The 19,620-nt window shown below is 43.1% G+C and overlaps 1 protein-coding gene across 2 annotated transcripts; it reads left to right on the top strand.

Moving 5' to 3' along the window:
• Positions 1-571: 571 nt before the first annotated feature.
• On the top strand, positions 572-17,976 carry recql4 (RecQ helicase-like 4). 2 transcript variants are annotated; one of them, XM_080787341.1, is made up of 28 exons: positions 572-808; positions 1,153-1,186; positions 1,371-1,489; positions 2,239-2,388; positions 3,001-3,236; positions 3,553-4,636; positions 4,775-4,860; positions 5,049-5,148; positions 5,386-5,563; positions 5,830-5,943; positions 6,368-6,535; positions 6,807-6,899; positions 7,524-7,660; positions 7,965-8,048; positions 8,443-8,631; positions 8,935-9,117; positions 9,851-10,040; positions 10,444-10,637; positions 10,811-10,894; positions 11,099-11,236; positions 11,347-11,496; positions 13,964-14,255; positions 14,702-14,831; positions 15,286-15,446; positions 15,863-16,040; positions 16,859-17,012; positions 17,153-17,261; positions 17,547-17,976. In XM_080787341.1, exons 1-28 carry the CDS (start codon positions 725-727, stop codon positions 17,666-17,668), a joined length of 4,941 nt encoding a protein of 1,646 aa, XP_080643467.1. In that variant the 5' UTR covers positions 572-724; the 3' UTR covers positions 17,669-17,976. The 2 variants fall into 2 exon arrangements, with proteins under 2 accessions (XP_080643467.1, XP_080643466.1); XM_080787340.1 differs by having other exon boundaries at positions 2,224-2,388.
• The last annotated feature ends 1,644 nt before the right edge of the window (positions 17,977-19,620 follow it).

The following is a 19,620-nucleotide window of genomic DNA, read 5'->3' as shown; positions in this document are numbered from 1 at the left end:
CAATACAGCATGGACATGCATAATTCTTTAGTTTTGGGTCTAAACAAGGCTAAATCTCATCATGGTGATCTGTGGCTCAAATGCAGAATAAATTGGGCCTTGATATGAAAATGGTTGAAAACCACTGATCTAACTGGACAGTTAACCTAACTCCAGAAGGTGGCAGTAGCCACCCTTAAACCTCCAAAGAAGTGGGTGTAACATTTGCCTGTGGGTGGCAGCACTGAACGAATTGCTAAGGTGTCGGGTGTCGGGTACGAGATAAGTGAAGAAGAAGTGTGGTAACTGCATGCCATGGCCAGCAGCACAATGTTTCGCTTGAATGAGTTATGATGCTGGTTATATATTTTATTGTATATTAGTTGTTCAGATACCATTATGGAATGTATTTAGCACAGCGACCCCAGTAAACACTCTCTCATGCTGCCCGGATACCATTTTGTACCATATTATACACGCTTTATAAACTAGAAACTGGAATTTCGTCATGATTTAGTTAGGGGGATAAAGTCAAACCTGGCAACTTGGGCTGTCAGTCATCCGGCGCGCGAAAAACAATACGGAAGTGTTGCAGCACAACTAAAGGATCTGTAAACAGTGAAGTGCACACAGCGAGCATGTCATGTGCATAGTAATCTTAAACTACAGTTTCAGTACACTGCAAGAAGAACAACTGGTGATTGGTGAATGAACTGACACCTGAGGAGAGCAGTGTGTAGTCGACATGGATCGCTACAATGAGGTGAAGATTCTTCTAAAAGACTGGGAGCAATCGTTTGTCAGACAACATGAAAGGAAACCCAATAAGGTAATCTAATAAACAAAAGCCCACACGTCACCACAGAGATGTATGTATTATCTATCTATCTATCTATCTATCTATCTATCTATCTATCTATCTATCTATCTATCTATCTATCTATCTATGTATGAAGATAATATTGGATAACGTCTGTATCCATATCCTAGTGGTTTTACTTTTACTCAATGTAGTTTAGTATTTAAATCTAAAACAGCAGCATCTATACTGCAGTAGTATTTTACACTCTCAAGAGTTAAATTATTGTTAAACATCTGCATTACTTAAGTTAATTTACAAGAAGTCTACACACACAGAGAATCATGTAGTGATGTTCTCGTTCTGTGTCACAGGAGGACATTGACCAATCTCCAGAAGAAACTAAGAGTGAGTATAGCTAATATTGCAATATATTATTCAATGCTTAATCTTAGTTTAATCAGATATTAAGGTGATTATAGCTACACAGATGCATCGTTTGAAGTAAAACCAAATCAAACGAATACTGAGCCATCTGGAGTGATGCTGTTGCATGGTGGCGATGATGATTGTTATTGTGTATTTATTTCAGATTTGTATAAAGAATATCGTAATCTGAAACAAGCCAAGGAGAACAGCAGCATTAATAATGGAAGCAATGGACACACTGAGTATCCCAGGTCTACAGCTGAGACCAACACAGATCCAAAGGTACCACCGTACCTTTACTGTATGCGTGTGCGTGCAATTCAAACTACTGGTGCTAAGTGACATGGGACTGAAATACGCATTACAACTTAGCTTAAAAATGTATTCGTGTTCTCAGTCTGAACTCTGAATTTGATTCCAATGATGCTATACAGCAGAAAATGCTCAGTGTTACAAATTACATGTGCACTGCAATCCCTGAGTTAAATACTAATGTATGTTTCTGTTTCTTCGTTTCTTTGTTTATTCGGCTCCGAGCTGAGGTTTCTCCGCCTTGCATTGTCTATGCCTATACTATACTGTATCACTGTCTCTCTCACCCTCTTACCTTCACGTCCACCATTCCTATCTCCATCCAATCAGTGGTTTTCAACCAGTGGTCCTTGAGGGGGTTCCAGGTGGTCCCCAACTAAATGATGGAGAGTTGGTAACCAATTGGACCCTTATAGATCTCTTGAGAGTGTGAAGTCAAGAGTTAAATAACTGTTAAACATCTGCATCACTTAATTTACAAGTCTACACAATTGGAGAAAGTAGAATAATTATTATTTTGATCAACGTTTGTCTCGTCTGTTATCCCTCCACATCAATACAGCATGGAATTGTGGACAAAGTCGTATCCACCAACGATGACAAAATATTCTTTAGTTTTTGGGTCTGAGAGGCTATATCTCATCGAATAGTGGTCCGTGGCTCTAATGCCGTATAAATAATTGTTCTTGATGTCTATCTCTAAGTGTCCGTCCATTCAGGAGTCGGGGTGTTGGGGTTCTCATCTGAATCGCAGCAATCGTCCCGTGCCCTCTCCTAGTCTAACCACGCAGGACAGAGACAGTCTGGAGGCCTCTGCCCAGTACTACGGATCCAAGCTTAAAAGCAATCTGGCTTCTCTCACTCATAAGGTAGGAAGGTAAAGGTAAAGAAACGGTCAGAAGGGGAGAGAGAAATGAAGATGTGCTTAATAGTTTTTAGACTTTTGACAAAGAAAGCAAAATGGATGATCACAGAGATGGATGGATGGCTTTGAGAATATTATTGCATCTATTCTGAATGCATTGACTAACTAATTTATAATGGATGCAAAGACATTATACATTACACTTAAAACCACTTCATACCATTTAATAAAGCAATTATTGGTCTGCTCCCATAGTGCGCTCTCAGGAGTGTGCTTATTCTGTCCCAAATGCCTGGCCCTGTATGTAAAAATTATGAAAATGTAATATGCGTATTTTTCACCATTGACATGAAATGTAGAATGACTTGAAACTAAATGCATTAATTTGGCAAAATGCTTTTTAATCCAAAATTAAATAATTCGTGTCAGATTCCTTAATAATGTTTTCAACTGTAGAATTCTATTCTGAAATGTGATCTATTTTCCTTTTATAATTTGTATTATGCTGCATGTCTGTTTTGGCCAGTTTCAATCTCAAATGTTGACTGGTTATATAAATGCTAAAACAAACAAACTAAAGTGATTTTTAACTTGGTTATTCTTTTTGTTTGTCTAGGAGAGGCCTGTCTCATTGAAGAAGTCTTTGACTACTGGCCGTACTCCCCTCAAGTCCTGGAAAGACAGACAGACAGGAGGACCAATGGGCAGCCCTGCTGCAACAACAGCCTCCTCTCCTCGCACCCTGGCCACTCCAGCCAAGTCAAGCCCCTTCACTCCATTCAAGTCAAGCCCCTTCACTCCATTCAAGTCAAGCCCCTTCACTCCAGCCAAGTCAAGCCCCTTCACTCCAAGGTCATTAAAAAAAGAGGAATTAATCGAATAGCTTATGCATTCCATAATTGTCTTTATTTTGTATTGAAGATGTATGAATTATATGTACAGTTAAGAGAAGAGTAAATAGTAGATAAATTAGCAGTGATGAATTTACTGTGCAGGCCTATGTACTATAATAAGACTGGCTTTTATATCACAGACTGTGAAACAGACCAACCATGCTAACAGTGCTTTCCCTATAAACTGTCAACACAATCTACTGTAGCCATCGTGTACCTCAACAAACTGATAATTGACAGGGTTTGTTTGAATTCACATGCTCCTCTCTCCATAGACGAGCCAATATCTGCCCAGCGTCTTTGGCTATGAAGACGCTATGTCCAACGGAGCCTGAAGCGCCATTTGAACTCTTTGATCCTGCTCTCATGTCTTGTGATGAACCTGTTAGTGCTACTAACGGAGACCATTGTAGTAATAGCGAGAGTATGAGTATTTCCACTAGTAAGCAGAATGCTACAGAATCTCCCTCAGGACGCACAGGAGTCTTAAGCGGCTTGAAAGGACATGGGGAAAGTCTTGCTACTTCCCAAGTTGATGACCAGAATACTGGGACTTGGCAAGGAAACGTACAATCCTTGGGTGCTTTCAGTGGAGGTAGAGAGGGCCTGCGCGGGGGCAGCCGGCCGGCCCTGGTCAGCAGGCTGAATATGTTGGACCAAGGTTGGCTGGAGAGATGTCAGGTGTTCGGAGAGGTGGAGGGAGGGGAGAAGCCTGTGGTAGGCAACCGAGAAGAAGAGCTGGAGAGAATAAGACAAGAAAGAAGAGAGTTAGAGCTGGAGAGAAAAATACAGGAAGCGAGAGAGGTAGAGAGAGAGATGGAGGAAGAAAAAGAAGCAGAAGTGAGAGGAGGAGGGCACACAGCGACTGGAATGGGAGAGACTGCATCTGGACGAGGAGAAGGAACAGAAGGTGACGGAGGAGGGAAAATAAAAATTAAAGGACAGGAAGAGAGTGAAAGAAGAGAGGGTGGCGATGAGGATGGAGCGGTCCATGGTGCTACGCCTAAACCTGCCCCCCAAAGCCGGAGACGAGGAGGAAGGAAGAAAGCGATGGAAGGAGGGGAGGGCGTTGAAGGAGGACAGGGAGATGAGGGTGATGAGGCCCTGCCGCAAACGAAAGAAGTCAAGAAGAAGAGAGGGACGAAGAGAGAGAGAGAGGGAAAGGCGACCGAAGGAGACATGGCAGAGGAGGGTGGGGTGAAGAAGAGGCAACGGACCAGCAGAAAGAAGGAGGCTGGTTCTGAAGGAAACACGACACCCGCCGGAGAGGGAGGGAAGAAAAAGAAGAGAAGAAAGAAGGGAGAGGAAGAAGATGAAGAAGAAGAAGAGAAGAAAGACATCATCAAGCCCCTTGTTAAAGTAAACCTTTCTTTCTTTCTTGACTCCAGCTCTTAGCAAAAGATAAGTGCATGTCATTCTGTCCACATTTCACCCCAGTGTTCCTGTAAAACATGACAGCATAATTAATTAATGTAAATGCATTTATCCCATGTTAAGGACCCTCAGGAGAACTTGTTTGGAGAGGTGGATGAAGAGGATGCCAAAGCAAACAAATCACGACGCATGCCTGTTGTTAGACCCAGGTGAGGTAGTTGGTTAGGCATCCAAATCTCTTTGTCAAAAATAGTTGATCTACAAGCTCACAGCACAGTTGCAGTGTGAGCTTGTTGACAAATGTTCACCTGTTATAACATGCTTGAAATAGGGGTGCTAAGCTATCCAGCTTGAAGTTTGTGCTCTTATGTATGTTATTGTTGCTTTATTTGGACAGCGGCGTCAAGAATTCAGACGCCAACTTTGTGAAGATTAACTTGAAGAAGAAATCTCATGTCAAAGGGTACGCAATGAGAGGGATGGGCCTACGCAAACAGGTAAACATGTACTGTTGTGTGTGAATGACTTGACAAATGTAGAATTCGAAATTTGTAAATTATGAAGTTTGGATTGAATGTGTAATGATGTACTAAATAGGAAAATACAACTGTTTGTGTACCTGTTTGTTGAATTCTCTTCTAAGAATATATTTATATCCGTGAGTAGAAATTACTCACTAGTGTAGTGTACTGTGTGGTACAAGTGATATGAGTTTCTGTGTATGTGTGTTTCAGATGGTCATGGAGAAGTTTGCGAAGAAAGGAGAGCGTTTTGGGGGTGGTGGTGGCTTTGGCAGAGGAGGTTTCAGAGGAGGTGGCAGAGGAGGTTTCAGAGGGGGGATGAATCGACAGGGTGACGTCTGTTACAAGTGTAACGGCACTGGACACTGGGCCATGGACTGTAAGGGGCCCGGTAAGAGAGAGTCAACACGGCACACTGTTTTGATTAAAGCAAAAAAAAAAAAAAAATCTTTTGAAAATGAATTCTCAACCACTATCAACTATCTTACAACTTAGTAGTAGTAAAGTCTATGTGGGGGTTTCATACATATTTGACCAATAAATACTTGCTTGTGACTAAATAATAACTTTTCTATTTCCTGAAAAGAAACAGTTTTGCATGGTTTCCACCCGACATCGACGGTATTCATCTCGAGCTGCTTTTCCTCTGTTCCGTAGTCCCTCCCCCGTCTCTGGCTCACGTATCGGACACTGTGGAAGAGGAGCCTTTTGAACTGCCCACCTTGGAGGAGGTCGCCAGAGCAACGGGAACACTGCGATCTGAACCTCTAGGTGCAGTACAAGTCTGTTCAACATGCAACAATAAAACCCTGCGTTAATATAACTGTGTGAAAGTGTACAAAATGTACCATTTGCACTTTGCAGAGGTATAGGTTTGTTTGAACACTGAGGATTTTACTGTGATTTTGAGCCTTTACCTTAGAACTGTTCTACTCCCCAGCAGAAGCGTAGCGTCCATTGGGCCATTGCCCAGTCTAGCTTCTGAAAGACGTGGGCGAAAAAACAACAAAATATACATTGCATACTGTATGCTGTCAGGTGTATGGTAGGGCTTGCTCTAATCCTTACCACCTGATTGTCACCTGATTTGAAATTAAATGCTCCACCTTTTCTGGTCTTCCTTTTGGGCGTGTCTTTGTTTGTCTTTACATATACATACACATTCTGTAAATTTGACATGGATCATGTGTTGCAGTTACTCTCCCTGCTGCAGATGTTGAGGAGACGGATCAGGTGGACCAGAAGGTGGACAGTAAACAGGACGAGGTTCTGTTGAATGTGAATCGCCCCGACTACGAACGCCCCGCCGTTCCACCACCCATGGAGCCATTGTATGGTGTAGGAGATGATGGAAAAGTCCAGGGTACACACACACACCTCCTATACAGAGCCTGTGCAGTATATACACTTTTGGGTACACATTAGCAGCACATACTGTACATATACACTCAAACACCCACATATACACAAACGTAATACTTTTTTATTGATTTTAGATTTCACAAAATGTATGTGCAATATCATGGATGGATGGACCTGTGTGTGTGTGTGTGTGTGTGTGTGTGTGTGTGTGTGTGTGTGTGTGTGTGTGTGTGTGTGTGTGTGTGTGTGTGTGTGTGTGTGCGTGCGTGTAGAAACACCTGCTGATGTGTACCAGGCTCTGAATGATTTGGGCTTCGAATCATTCCGACCAGGACAAGAGGAGGCCATTATGAGAATACTGTCAGGTACAGCATGTACTGTACACACACACACACGCATGCATGCACACATGCACAGACACACACAGAAATAAATCTCCTGTTTAGGTAGAATTCACCTGTAACAGTTGGTAGTTTTGAGAACCCAATGGCAAAAACTTAAAGGAAAAACAGCGTCCCCTTTTCCTTTGAATTTGCCTATGAGCGGAACGTTAAATTGAATTTCCGTCGCCCCAATGTTTTCGTTCCCACTCTCAACCTTTTCCATGGCGGAACAAAAGGGTGCAGACATGTGTTCCAACATACCAAGAGTCCGACAGTCATTCGTCGACCCAAACACTAACCTAACTGCACACGGATGCCACGGGTGATTTGTAACCCGCAGCGCATATCGGGAGCCACGGGTGATTTGTAACCCGCAACGCATGTCGGGAGCCACGGGAGATTTGTAACCGGCAACACATGTCGGGAGCGACGGTGTTGTCGGACTAATGTAATGACTGTCGGATTTGTCGGAAGACGTGGAGGATTCCACACTATGAACGCAAGTCAGTCAAGAGTCTGTCTCGAGAGACTAGTGGTTACATAACACACTTCTCTCCATTTACTCCTCTCTCTCCTTTGCCTTCTCTCCCCTCTGTTGTCGTGTAGGTCTCTCTACCCTGGTAGTGTTGTCAACAGGGATGGGTAAATCATTGTGTTACCAGCTCCCAGCCTATCTGTATGCTCAGAGATCTAAAAGCATCGCGCTCGTTATCTCCCCTCTGGTTTCACTGATGGATGACCAGGTACACACACACACACACACACACACACACACACGTGTGCGCAGTCTGCGCACGTGAAAATGTTGGCTTAGATTTATTCCATATTCCCTAACATCAACCGAATGAAACTTTAGTAAAATCTAATTGGATATACACAAATTTTGTCCAGAATTTCACATGCCAAATCTCAATCAACTGGTTTCAGGTTGAACATTTTGGCCCACATTTCGTGTGTGTGTGTGTGTGTGTGTGTGTGTGTGTGTGTGTGTGTGTGTGTGTGTGTGTGTGTGTGTGTGTGTGTGTGTGTGTGTGTGTACCCTCACAGGTCTCTGGTCTTCCAGCTAATTTGAAGGCAGCATGCATCCACTCCGGCATGTCCATGAAACAGAGAGAAGCAGCTATTGAAAAGGTAAGGTGTGTGTGTGTGTGTAAATGTAATGTTTTGTCCAATAAAATCCCAATTGCCTTAAAAAGTCTGTGATGTAATGCGGATTATGGATGTATCATGTACCTATGATTGTTTATAGGATGTTGTGTACTGTTGTTTTGTCTGCCTTTTATTTTTCTGTATTTAAGGTTTGTTTGTCTTGTTTTCTGTTGTCCTTTTTCTTTGGGGTGAAAATTCAATGTGTTTACTCTTATGTCATACTTGTGGGGTTTATTTAAGAGAAGCTGTTAATGCCACCATTTATTATTTTTTTAAACTCAGTATTTAAATAATGCTTCTGTGAAAAAACCCAATAAACAAAGTTATTAAATATAAATAAAAATCCACCTTTTAAAACACCAACGTGTCCCTCCAGGTGAAGGCAGGAGAGGTGTGTGTGCTGCTCCTGTCCCCGGAGGCTCTGGTGGGGGGCGGTGGATCCGGTTCAGGCTGCCTACCCTCAGTTCAGCAGCTCCCACCTGTGTCCTTCGCCTGTATTGACGAAGCGCATTGTGTGTCCGAGTGGTCCCACAACTTCAGACCTACCTACCTGAGGCTCTGTAAGGTGTGTGTGTTGTTCTCATGACCTGTCTCTTCAGGGCAGTGATTCTCAAATGTTATAATTTCATTGCATTAGATTACATCACGGACCCCTACAGTATAACTCTGAGAGTGTACTCCCAAACTCTCAGAGTTACAGCCCCCCATAAGGGTCCATTTGGTGCCTATATATCACTTAGCTGGTGCGCACTTGGAACCCCCTCAAGAACCCCACTTAACCACTGCTTCAGGGAACCCATTAATGCTACAGATTTAGGGCACACTTTTTCTTCTTTAAAATACAGTGTAAATACATTACGTTTTGTAGGTACTACGAGAGCGTTTGGGGGTGCGTTGCCTCCTGGGTCTCACTGCCACAGCCACGTTGTCCACTGCCCTGGACATAGCTCGCCACCTGGACATCAACGATGAGGATGGCATCTCTGTAAGGTCTGCCGCGGTGCCTCCTAACCTGGTGCTGTCCGTGTCTACGGACAGTCAGAAGGACAAGGTAGTGTGTGTGTGTGTGTGTGTGTGTGTGTGTGTGTGTGTGTGTGTGTGTGTGTGTGTGTGTGTCTACTTAGATAGCATGCTTTTTGTTCTTGCTGAATGTACATCAGTAAGTCGCTCTGTATTAGCGTCTGCTAAATGCCTAAATTGTCTACACATTTAGGTTTACGATTCACACAAATAATTTGCTTCAGAATAAAAATAGTAATATACTTAGCGGAAATAGCTGGAAGGGGGGATACAAGAGAGATGTGAGAATGTGGTTGTAGGATTCAAACCCATGTCCTTGTGCTTTGCAAGGAGCATAACTCTGATGCAGGAACGAAATTCCAAAAACTTTCAGGAAATTCAGGTGCTCGATGGCATTGATTTAAGGAAAAATATCTAAGACCTTAAAAATGGAGTTGGGTGGTTTCCTCCCGACAGCAAACGAGTATGGACTCTGAGACACCAGACGCATATTACACAACATTATTTCTTGTAATTCGTTCATTCTGTTGGCAATATATTTCACAGGCTAAAATCTACCCCTTACATTATAGTATTTCATTCCTCTTATTTGTCACTTATTATTTTTTCCCTCTCTTTCTCATTTTTGCATTGGCCTCTAGATAGTATAGATACGTATGTCCTCATTGAAATAGCCAAAGAACACTTTTTGTATCACCAACCCGCCCTTTCACTCTCTGTTACTCACTCTCCTCTTTCTGTCTGTCTCCCACTCTCTCTCCCAGGCTTTAATATCCCTGTTGAAAGGAGAACGTTTTGGTTGTCTGGACTCCATCATTATCTACTGCACCAGAAGAGAAGAGACTGTTCGTGTGTCGGCACTGCTCAGGACCGCCCTGCAGGGGGTGCTAGTGAAGGAAAATATTCACTTGAAAACCAGCAGCAATCCTGCAGCATCAAATAAGAAGGCCATGGGTATAGGAAAACCTTTCTTTTCTTCTATTATCAAAACCATTAAGTAAGCCTTGCCGAGCCATGAGGCCCATAGGGGCAGGAGCCTATCTGATGTTTCCTTAGCGTGAGGCCATTTGATGTACATGATGATGCATTGCTAGTATGTCGCAGGGATTTACCCCAAACCAACCTTTGATGCTGATTGCTGAGTGCCAAGCAGGGAGGCATTGGGTCCCATTTTTCTTTGGGCATGACCCGGCAGGGTCATATTGGCCTTCTCATATAACTTTCTTACGTGTGTGTGTGTGTGTGTGTGTGTGTGTGTGTGTGTGTGTGTGTGTGTGTGTGAGTGAAAGTGCTCAAACCCCACTTTGATGTTTGCATTTTTCCTGTCCTTCCCTCTTTCCCCCTTCTCTGTGTTTAGCCAGAAAGAAGATCCGTAAGGAGTTAAAATGGCAGGCGGAGTCGTACCATGCCGGCATGTCTGCCGGCGAGCGCCGTCGTGTCCAGAACTGCTTCATGTGCGGGATGCTGAGGGTGGTGGTGGCTACCGTGGCATTTGGCATGGGCTTGGATAAATCGGACGTTCGTGGAATAGTTCACTACAATATGCCCAAGGTTTGAATACATATCACACACATTTAAAAATGTTTGGTATTATAGGGCAGTCACATCATCCACAAAAAGTATTTACAAATACGATTTTTGTGTATTCATGTAATTGTCTCTTGATTTTATTCATTGTAGCATATATTTCAGTTCAATTTACAATATTGTTTTTTTTGTTTCAGAGCTTTGAAAGTTATGTTCAGGAAATTGGGAGGGCAGGGAGGGATGGACAACCGTCCCACTGCCATCTATTCTTGGACCCAGAGGTTAGTCCTTATTGTAGTTTTTTGTCTGTTTGTACTAGTATTTGTATGCATTGTGGTGAAGCCGAGTATCGGCATTGGGCTGATCTCTGCCTAAAACCACAGATTTTTTTAATTTTAATTTACTGATGCAGCAAAAAAAGACGAGTTCAAATGTTAAAATTGTTCATCAAGTCTGTGAGTGAGTCTAAAAGTGTGTCTGTGTAGGGTGGGGACCTCCATGAGTTGCGTCGTCACATCTATGCAAACACAGTAGACTTCTACACAGTGAAGAGACTTGTCCAGTTAGCCTTCCCTTCCTGCAAATGTCGACGGATACACCAGAAACAACAAGAGCAAGCCAAGGTAAATGGGCGTGGGAGTAAGTGAAAGAGATGGCGAACTTGTGGTTCATTGAAATTCTCAGAGATGCCCTTTGACCATGTGACAGCAGATGTCTCTGTTTTGTCCGTCAGTTTGCAGAGGACAGGGAGGATTCAGACATGCTGGAGATGATGGATTTCTTTGAACAGGGGAGTAGCATGAACACCCCTACCCAGCCCCAAATGGTACAGTCCACAGACCCTGGCCACCAAAGGGACGTACCATTGGCTCCTGCAGCAGAGGTAATTAATTAGAAAAGTAACACTTTCTGATTAATCGAATAATCAGCTCAGGTGTGTGACTGACTGGCACCTGAGCATGGATCTGTCTGTGGTACCGTCGCCTGTAAATCTCTGGAAGAAAGCCTACTATGGTTCCTCAGTGAAGCAAGTGTGAGGGACTGGTCTTCTTGGGGTGTTGTCTTCCTTTCACTTCACCAGTCTCAAAGAACTTTGTCCTAAGTTTGGCTCCACGGGCTGACACCAAATAATGCTGCCACTCTGCGTAAAAATTAAAAAAAATAAAATGCCGTACAGTATTACACAGGCCTTTGTATTCGATTAAATGGGATAGTTCGATTTACTGAGGCACTGCTATTTAGTGTTGTAGTCGAGACCACCTGGTCTCGTCTCGAGACCGGTCTCGAGACCAAATTTTCGTGGTCTCGGTCTTGTCTCGGTCTCGCGCTTCTCGCCTTTTTTTGTCTTGTGGTCTCGTCTCGGTCTCGCGCCTCATTTGTCTTGGTCTTGTCTCGGTCTCGCACTTCTCGCCTTTTTTTGTCTTGTGGTCTCGTCTCGGTCTCGCCTCTCATTTGTCTTGGTCTTGTCTCGGTCTCGCGCTTCTCGCCTTTTTTGTCTTGTGGTCTCGTCTCGGTCTCGCGCCTCATTTGTCTTGTCTTGGTCTCGGACTTATTGTCTCGGGTCTCTTCCCCCACCGAGACCACTCGAGACGAGATGCAAAACGTTCTATTATATCAACCCGATCGCAAGGACTGAGAGATTGAGAGGAGCCCATTCACATTAATGAATTAAAGACAGCTGTTAAGGAGAACAGCGCTGCATGACGTTCATACAGGTCCAAAGAAGAGCACATGTTGATGTTATTATGATCATTCTATCATGAAATTATATCAGCCTCAGGCAATGGGCTTAAATAAAAAAAGTGTCGGCCGGGAGGCGGAGAGTTACGCACGGCATTGACGGCAATACGCATGCAGCGCCCGGCATACAGCCTGGCATTTTCATTTCAATATATTCTACCAACAGTGCAAGACTGCAAGCTTTCTTTTTGTGTTGTAAGTTGTAACTTGTAGCCTGTAGTCGTTTTAATAAACGAGGTTGAGCGGTGATCTGAATACTGATCTGAAAATAGCCAATCTACAACTATCACAACGCGTTGCACTGCAGCCGTGCAGCGCGACCGCGACATGTATGAACTATGAAGCATCGCCTCGGTTTAGTTTCATCATGAGAAGAGTAAAGAACCACCACCTACCTGACGTTACATCTATACCTAAAGTAAACTAAAATCCATCCATCGTCCACCTTATGTGATCATGTCTTGTCAGGCTATAATAAAAACGATCATAAAAACAATCCTTTGTTGTATAACGTGCATGCATGCCTCATTGACATTGTTGGTTCACTACCGATTTATTTACTAAAAGGCTCAAACAGCAGCAACCAAAACCAACTAATAAACTATTGTTTTAATTTGAAGGTGAGCCATAGCCCATAGCCATTAATCTGAAAGGTTTTGGTCGGAAACTGTCAAACTGACAGTGACGGACAGTGTGACAGGTGAGGTCACAGTTCACAGGTTAATTCAGTGCATGCGCAATGCACATGGTTTAATTTGGGGGAACAACAAATGTACTGGTCAATAAGATGTCGGCTAATTCAGCTGTTATAAGGTTTGGCTTTGTGAAACACAAAAATTACATTTTCAAGGATAATGGGGGGAAAAAGCACAGTGCAAAGTGCAAGTTTTGTGGAAAATCATACTCTGAGACGTCAGGAAGAGGGAAAAATAGTCTTGGTCTTGACTCGGTCTCGCCTCGCGGCAGTCTCGGTCTCGACCCTCCTAGGTCTTGGTCTCTGCCCCCTAGGCTCGCATCGGTCTTGGTCTTGGTCTTGGTCTCGACCCTCCAGGTCTTGGTCTTGGTCTTGGTCTCGGCCCCATAGGCTCGCATCGCTATTGGTCTTGGTCTCGGTCTCGACCCTCCAGGTCTTGGTCTTGGTCTTGGTCTCGGCCCCCTAGGCTAGCAGCGGTCTTGGTCTTGGTCTCGGTCTCGACCCTCCAGGTCTTGGTCTTGGTCTTGGTCTCGGCCCCATAGGCTCGCATCGCTATTGGTCTTGGTCTTGGTCTCGACCCTCCTAGGTCTTGGTCTTGTCTTGGTCTCGCTTTAGGTGGTCTCGACTACAACACTACTGCTATTTCTTGGTATTCTGAGACTGCTGTCAATTTGTAGTTTTGGAAACAAATGATTTGTCACCTGTAAGCCATGCATTTTACATGGAAGTTGTACTGGTCAGTGAAAGAATTATACGCACTCACAAAGTTTCTGGATTCTTTAATAAAGATTAGCACATCAGCAGCAGCCCTAGTCTACCACGAGAAATGCGTTTTGGCACAAAAGTTGTAGTAGTTACTAACCTCTTTAATTGAGGTTGAAAATAATGTTATACATTTTTTGTTGTTTGCTGTAAGGTTCCATCACACCCCTGTGAAGAGGAGGTGCCACGCCAACACAGAGGAGATGAGAACAAAGAGGAGATGGAGGAGGACGGCGAAAAGTTGCAAGTGGTTAAACCAGAACACTGTCCCCCATCACCAGAAAACCAGGGTGTTGATGATGGTATAGGAGGTCGTGAAAAGTCAAGTGACCCGGAAGTGGAGTCGGTTCAGAGCAGTGATTGGCCCAGTGAGAGGGTGTGCCACACCCATGAGAGAGCTATCCAGATCCTTCAGACTGTGCAGGCTCTGGATATCACGGAAGAGGGTGAGGAATAAAATGCATTAACCCATTTTGGGCGGGAACCCCTTTTGGTGTTGCATTATGTAATGCTTTAGCTATTGAAAAATAGCAGATCTACAAGCTCATAGCGCCACCGAGTGGCACGCTACGAGCTTGTAGGTCTGCTATTTTTGAAGAATTGTGAAAAGTGACAAAGTGTTTGAGAACGACTGACATAGAAAAACATGGCAGTCAGGATTTAGAAGACAGAGATGAATGGATGGGTGCATACATAGTAACATTCAAAACCAACTCTCTCAACAAAAAGTATATCATTTGTGGTGTGTGTGTGTGTGTGTGTGTGTGTGTGTGTGTGTACTAACTCTCTCAACAAAAAGTATATCATTTGTGTGTGTGTGTGTGTGTGTGTGTGTGTGTGTGTGTGTGTGTGTGTGTGTGTGTGTGTGTGTGTGTGTGTGTGTGTGTGTTAGGCCTTGAGACGTTGCTGTGCTACTTGGAACTCCACCCACAGCACTTTGTGGAGCTTCTCCACCCCACCCTGTCTCTGTGTAAGATCACCTGCTACGATGGACCGAAGCAGCTCCAGAAAGTCACTAAAATGTATGAAATATATTCTCCAATGTAGTGTGCTCTAATTAACTCAAATGGTACATTTAATCTCTGTCTGTATGCTACAATTGGCCAAAACTGTTACACAGTATCAATATTTTTATTAAATTATGTATGAAATTACACAGCTGTAGCATATTGTCTCTGTCGAGTGGAACCCTCATATGTCAAAAAATGTTAATTATCAGGACCCAAAAATAGCAGAATTATCAGATCTTTACTTTATTTGGTTATTTAGACCGGACAATGGACATTACATGAATGCAATGTAAATACATTTAGCAAAAAATGCTAAATCCGGTAACGAGCTCAAAAGTCAAAACGTGTCGCTTCGTGCAAAAAACCTGAAAAGTTAAAATATGGATATAAGAGGTTTCTACTTGACGATATTGTATCTCCCAATATGTGACTGTGGTTGTTCTCTCCTGGTTCTCCATGGTAACAGCTGCCCTCCGGTTGCTGTGGTGCTGGCTAGAAAGCGTATGGCAGGCCAGCGCGTGGAGAGCTTTAACGGGGTTGACTTTGATGTGGTAGAACTGGCTGATACTATGGGATGGCAGCTTCCTCTAGTGAAGAGAGGCCTAAGACAGCTGCAATTCAGCTCTGGTAGGCGTTTGTGTGTGTGTTTGCGTGCATGTGTGTGTGTGTGCATGCTTGAGCATGCTCTTCAAAAAGCATAGTACGTACCAACATTGATTTCCGTATAGTTTGACAAGTAACAGTTGTTGCCATTTACTCATGCTGTGTAGAAAGTAACTAGTACTGTGTGTATATATACCTGTTAGGGTTGTCACGATCCGATCACGTCATTTTCAAATAATTGGAATTCGGATGGGGAGCAAAAGAACGTGCCCGGGACATCCCTTAATACCTGTATATGTTTTCCACATCAGTGAAATATGACATAGTGTTTACATACTGTATTTATCCAACTATATTTATGTTGCACAGTTTTGGTAGAATTTTGTCCTTGCTTTTTATTTATCTGTGTGTGTGTGTGTGTGTGTGTGTTTGTTTGTCAGCTGGCGGTCGTAGCGGCATCCTGGTTGAATTCTCCGAGCTGTCGTTCCACTTCCGTTCCTTCGGTGACCTCAGTGATGAGGAGATGGACAGAGTGTGTCAGTTCCTCCACAACAGAGTGCTGGAACAAGAGAGTACGCAGCTCTACCAGCTGGCAGCCAGCTTCAAGGCGTTCCGCAGGTACACACACACACACACACACACACACACATAACCAGTAAGACGCCCTGAGGGTCGAGAAGCGACAACCATATATGGAGGGTATCTAAGGGTCTCCATAATGTCACCTTACATTTATCCTATTATGACGTATTACGGTACATAAATATATACATCTTTCCTCCTAAGATATGAGGAAAACGTGAGAGACGATCAAAGTGTAAAGATATCTTTTAATCACTTGAACCCAGCATCCCTATTCTGAGGGGGGGGGGGGGGATTCACCAAAAATCTATCTTCAAGCTCACAACAATGGGAGCTTGTAGATCGGCTACTTTTGGCTAAGAGACAAGCCTGACCCTGGACCCAATGGTATTTGCACATACTTTGTATGGGTTGTTATTTTTTGGGTAGTAGTATGTCAACTACTACCCAGCCACTTTTCTGTAAGGGACCAATGGATTCATTATCCCTAGTATAGCCTGAGCTAACGTGTTAGGTTTCTGGTCTAGAGGGGCGGGTCGCGGCTGAGATTTGCGCACGCCCTGATTGGATCTCATCGATCTGTCCGTCACCCCCGGCCCCTCCTCTCCCCCCTATTGCAGCACTACGTCACATAATTTGGAGCGACGCCCACCCGGAAGGGTTGACTCCCACTTTTAGACTAGAGCGGCCAATGCGTTCCTCCAGGCTTTCAATTTTTGCACCAACAGAAATGAAAGCCTGGTACCGAGGCTATCCCTAGTATAACTATTCCCTAAATAGTTAAGTGTGTGTGTGTGTGTGTGTGTGTGTGTGTGTGTGTGTGTGTGTGTGTGTGTGTGTGTGTGTTGTCTCAGTGTGTCATTCAAAAAAATAGAGTCCTGTGTGGATGAGTTGGATGATACTCGCAGTGTCCGGCTGAAAAGCCTGTTGTCTGACTACTTTGACAAGAGACGAAACCGAGACCACACACTCACTCTGGACGACGATGATGACCTCAACAAATTTAAGGTAACACACACACACACACACACACACACACACACACACACACACACACAGTATTAATTTGAAAGAGGATTACAGTGTGTGTGTGTGTGTGTGTGTGTGTGTGTGTGTGTGTGTGTGTGTGTGTGTGTGTGTGTGTGTAGCTGTCAGACTGGGAAGGTCAGATCCGATCAGACATCAGAAGTTTCCTTACCATCCGAAGTGATGAGAAGTTCTCTGGAAGAGCTGTCGCAAGAATCTTCCATGGAATAAGTGAGAACACACACATGCTTTATTATACTCTAATATACTGCCAAGCTCTCGCTTACACCAGCAACAGAAATACACAACTCTTCTCCTAGACCTCTAGAGGGAGTTGTAGATTCTCTTCTCTTCTCTTCTCTTCTCTTCTCTTCTCTTCTCTTCTCTTCTCTTCTCTTCTCTTCTCTTCTCTTCAATAACAAAACAGGCAGGCACATTAATCTACGAAACTAATAAAACATACATCTTCTCTTCAATTAACATCAACATTAAAAAATATCTCTTTCTGTCTCTCAGGCAGTCCGTGTTATCCCGCCGTAACATATGGCAGGGACCGACGCTACTGGAGGAAATACATCCAGTTTGACTTCAACCAGATCATGCGATGGGCTATCCAAGAGATCATTCACTGTAAGTGACAGATCACATGCTCACAGCAGCAGGTATTCAGATGTGGAATACAATGTGCAGTTAAAAAAAGGAAGAAAATACTACCCTGTTATAATTGTACACTCACAGTTAAATGAACTACAGTACATACAGAAGTGTGCAAATGGCATCGCTCTTTCAATCACTCACAGGACTTCATGAGAAGCGGTACATATTTTGTTATATCAGCTGGCTGTGCATGAATCGGTGTCATTAATGGACAACGCTACCTAGTTTTGTATGTGTTATTTTATTGTAGTCTATACTTTGTGTTTAAAAAAATGTGTTAATAAAAGTATTGTATATTTCTAGTTGGGTTGCACTGTGTTATCTTATTGCCATTTTATTTGGCTTAGATTTGCAAATGATTGGTGAAGGAATTCCAGTTTTGGGGTTTTCCCCTACAGTGGAATGGCTGGCAGAATGGTATGGTAGAAAAGACCCTTACGTAGGTTAGGTGGAGATAGCTGGCACGATACGCCGACATGAGATCCAACATCCAAGTGGCAATTTTGTCTTTTCTTTCTTGGTGATGGTTAGAAATGCTCTCATTTATAAAGACTTTCCACAGTGTTTTTTTATTTATTCAGTAGATTGTGATTTAACTGTGTGGATGCGATCTGTGAATTAGCAGTAGCACCGCTCAACCTGAAGTACTGTAATGTCATCATAGAATGTTAGTACCAGATCTGTCTGATGCAGATAAAAAGCAATACAATGAAAAACAAACTTCTGGGTTTGATTGTTACATTGACTCAAAGACTTGAAAGAAATATTCACATGAAAAGACTTTGCCCCTTGATCTCTTGAGGAAGTTGGAAAAGAAAATACCGTACACCCACTTCACCAGTGCTAGTTTCTGTTGACTCACGTTTAGAACTTTCTACAAGTATGCAAATATTGACAGTTTTTGTTTGACCTTTTCGCCCCTCTTTCCTTGTCTATAATGATTTTAATGTTTATAAATCAGTAGATCGGCTATTTTTGCTACAACTACAACAGTAACGCAATATACAATGTATAGTGAGTGTATAGTGAGTGTGGAAATATAGTGGCCCTCTCCATTGTCAAAGTGGCCCACCTCTGCACTATAGCAACAGCATGCCGTCAGTCATTTTCATATATCTACAGACGGTACAGATACTGGTCTGTTTGACCATTATCTGTACTGATTCCCTCATCAGCGTAAGCATACTAAAAACAAACATGCTTGTGGCACCATGGTCATTGCTTTATCAGGACACTATGCCCAATGATGCCGGATGTAACTGTTGAAATGCAACTAATCTACAATGTAGATTACATTTGTTTAGTTTTTTTTTATTGTGTACTCATTCATATCATAATAATAATTATAGGTCACTGTATTAGAGAGTAAATGTTTAGGTCTGAGACCTCTGTCAGATCAAAGTGTAAATTTGTCAGCTATTAAGGAAGGAGTTGACTGTCATTATAGTGAATTAAACACTTAACTAAGAATAATGGGCATTCAACTACAATTGGCCGTCTAATTATTTCTGGCAATAGTTAATGTTATCAGTACAGTAGAGGGTTTATGGTCACTATAAGACCAGAATTCCCCAAAGCAGATTACAAAGTCCAAACAATTTTTTTGATTTGCAGTGTGCAGAACACGTACAATGAAATATCTGTATAATTCTATCACTATTGCAGTTTAGTGTGTGGTGGCAAAGAGTCATCACACCCATACACTCATTCACCCGTGACCCTATCACCAATGAGGATTACTGCTGATGACCTCATTCACCCGTGACCCTATCACCAATGAGGATTACTGCTGATGACCTGATGATCCTCAGCACTGAGTAGCTATGACTTCACTTTCAATGTGTCCACTGGATGCTCATTTGTTACCACCCACCCTCTTGTGTTAATGATAGGCATTCACCTGATGTTCGTACGCTAACTGCTGACACTATTG

Source organism: Protomyctophum bolini, assembly GCF_963924005.1.
Source record: "Protomyctophum bolini genome assembly, chromosome: 17".
NCBI classification, from domain to species: Eukaryota; Metazoa; Chordata; class Actinopteri; order Myctophiformes; family Myctophidae; genus Protomyctophum; species Protomyctophum bolini.
This window is presented reverse-complemented; position numbering and strand designations above follow the sequence as displayed.

What these genes read in the sequence shown, in the direction of transcription:
- recql4 (XM_080787340.1), top strand. Translation starts at nt 725, where the DNA reads ATGGATCGCTACAATGAGGTGAAGATTCTTCTAAAAGACTGGGAGCAA. An exon ending in GAGAAGCAGCTATTGAAAAG is followed by an intron (nt 8,049 to 8,442) that starts GTAAGGTGTGTG and finishes GTGTCCCTCCAG; the next exon opens with GTGAAGGCAGGAGAGGTGTG. An exon ending in CGGACAGTCAGAAGGACAAG is followed by an intron (nt 9,118 to 9,850) that starts GTAGTGTGTGTG and finishes TCTCTCTCCCAG; the next exon opens with GCTTTAATATCCCTGTTGAA.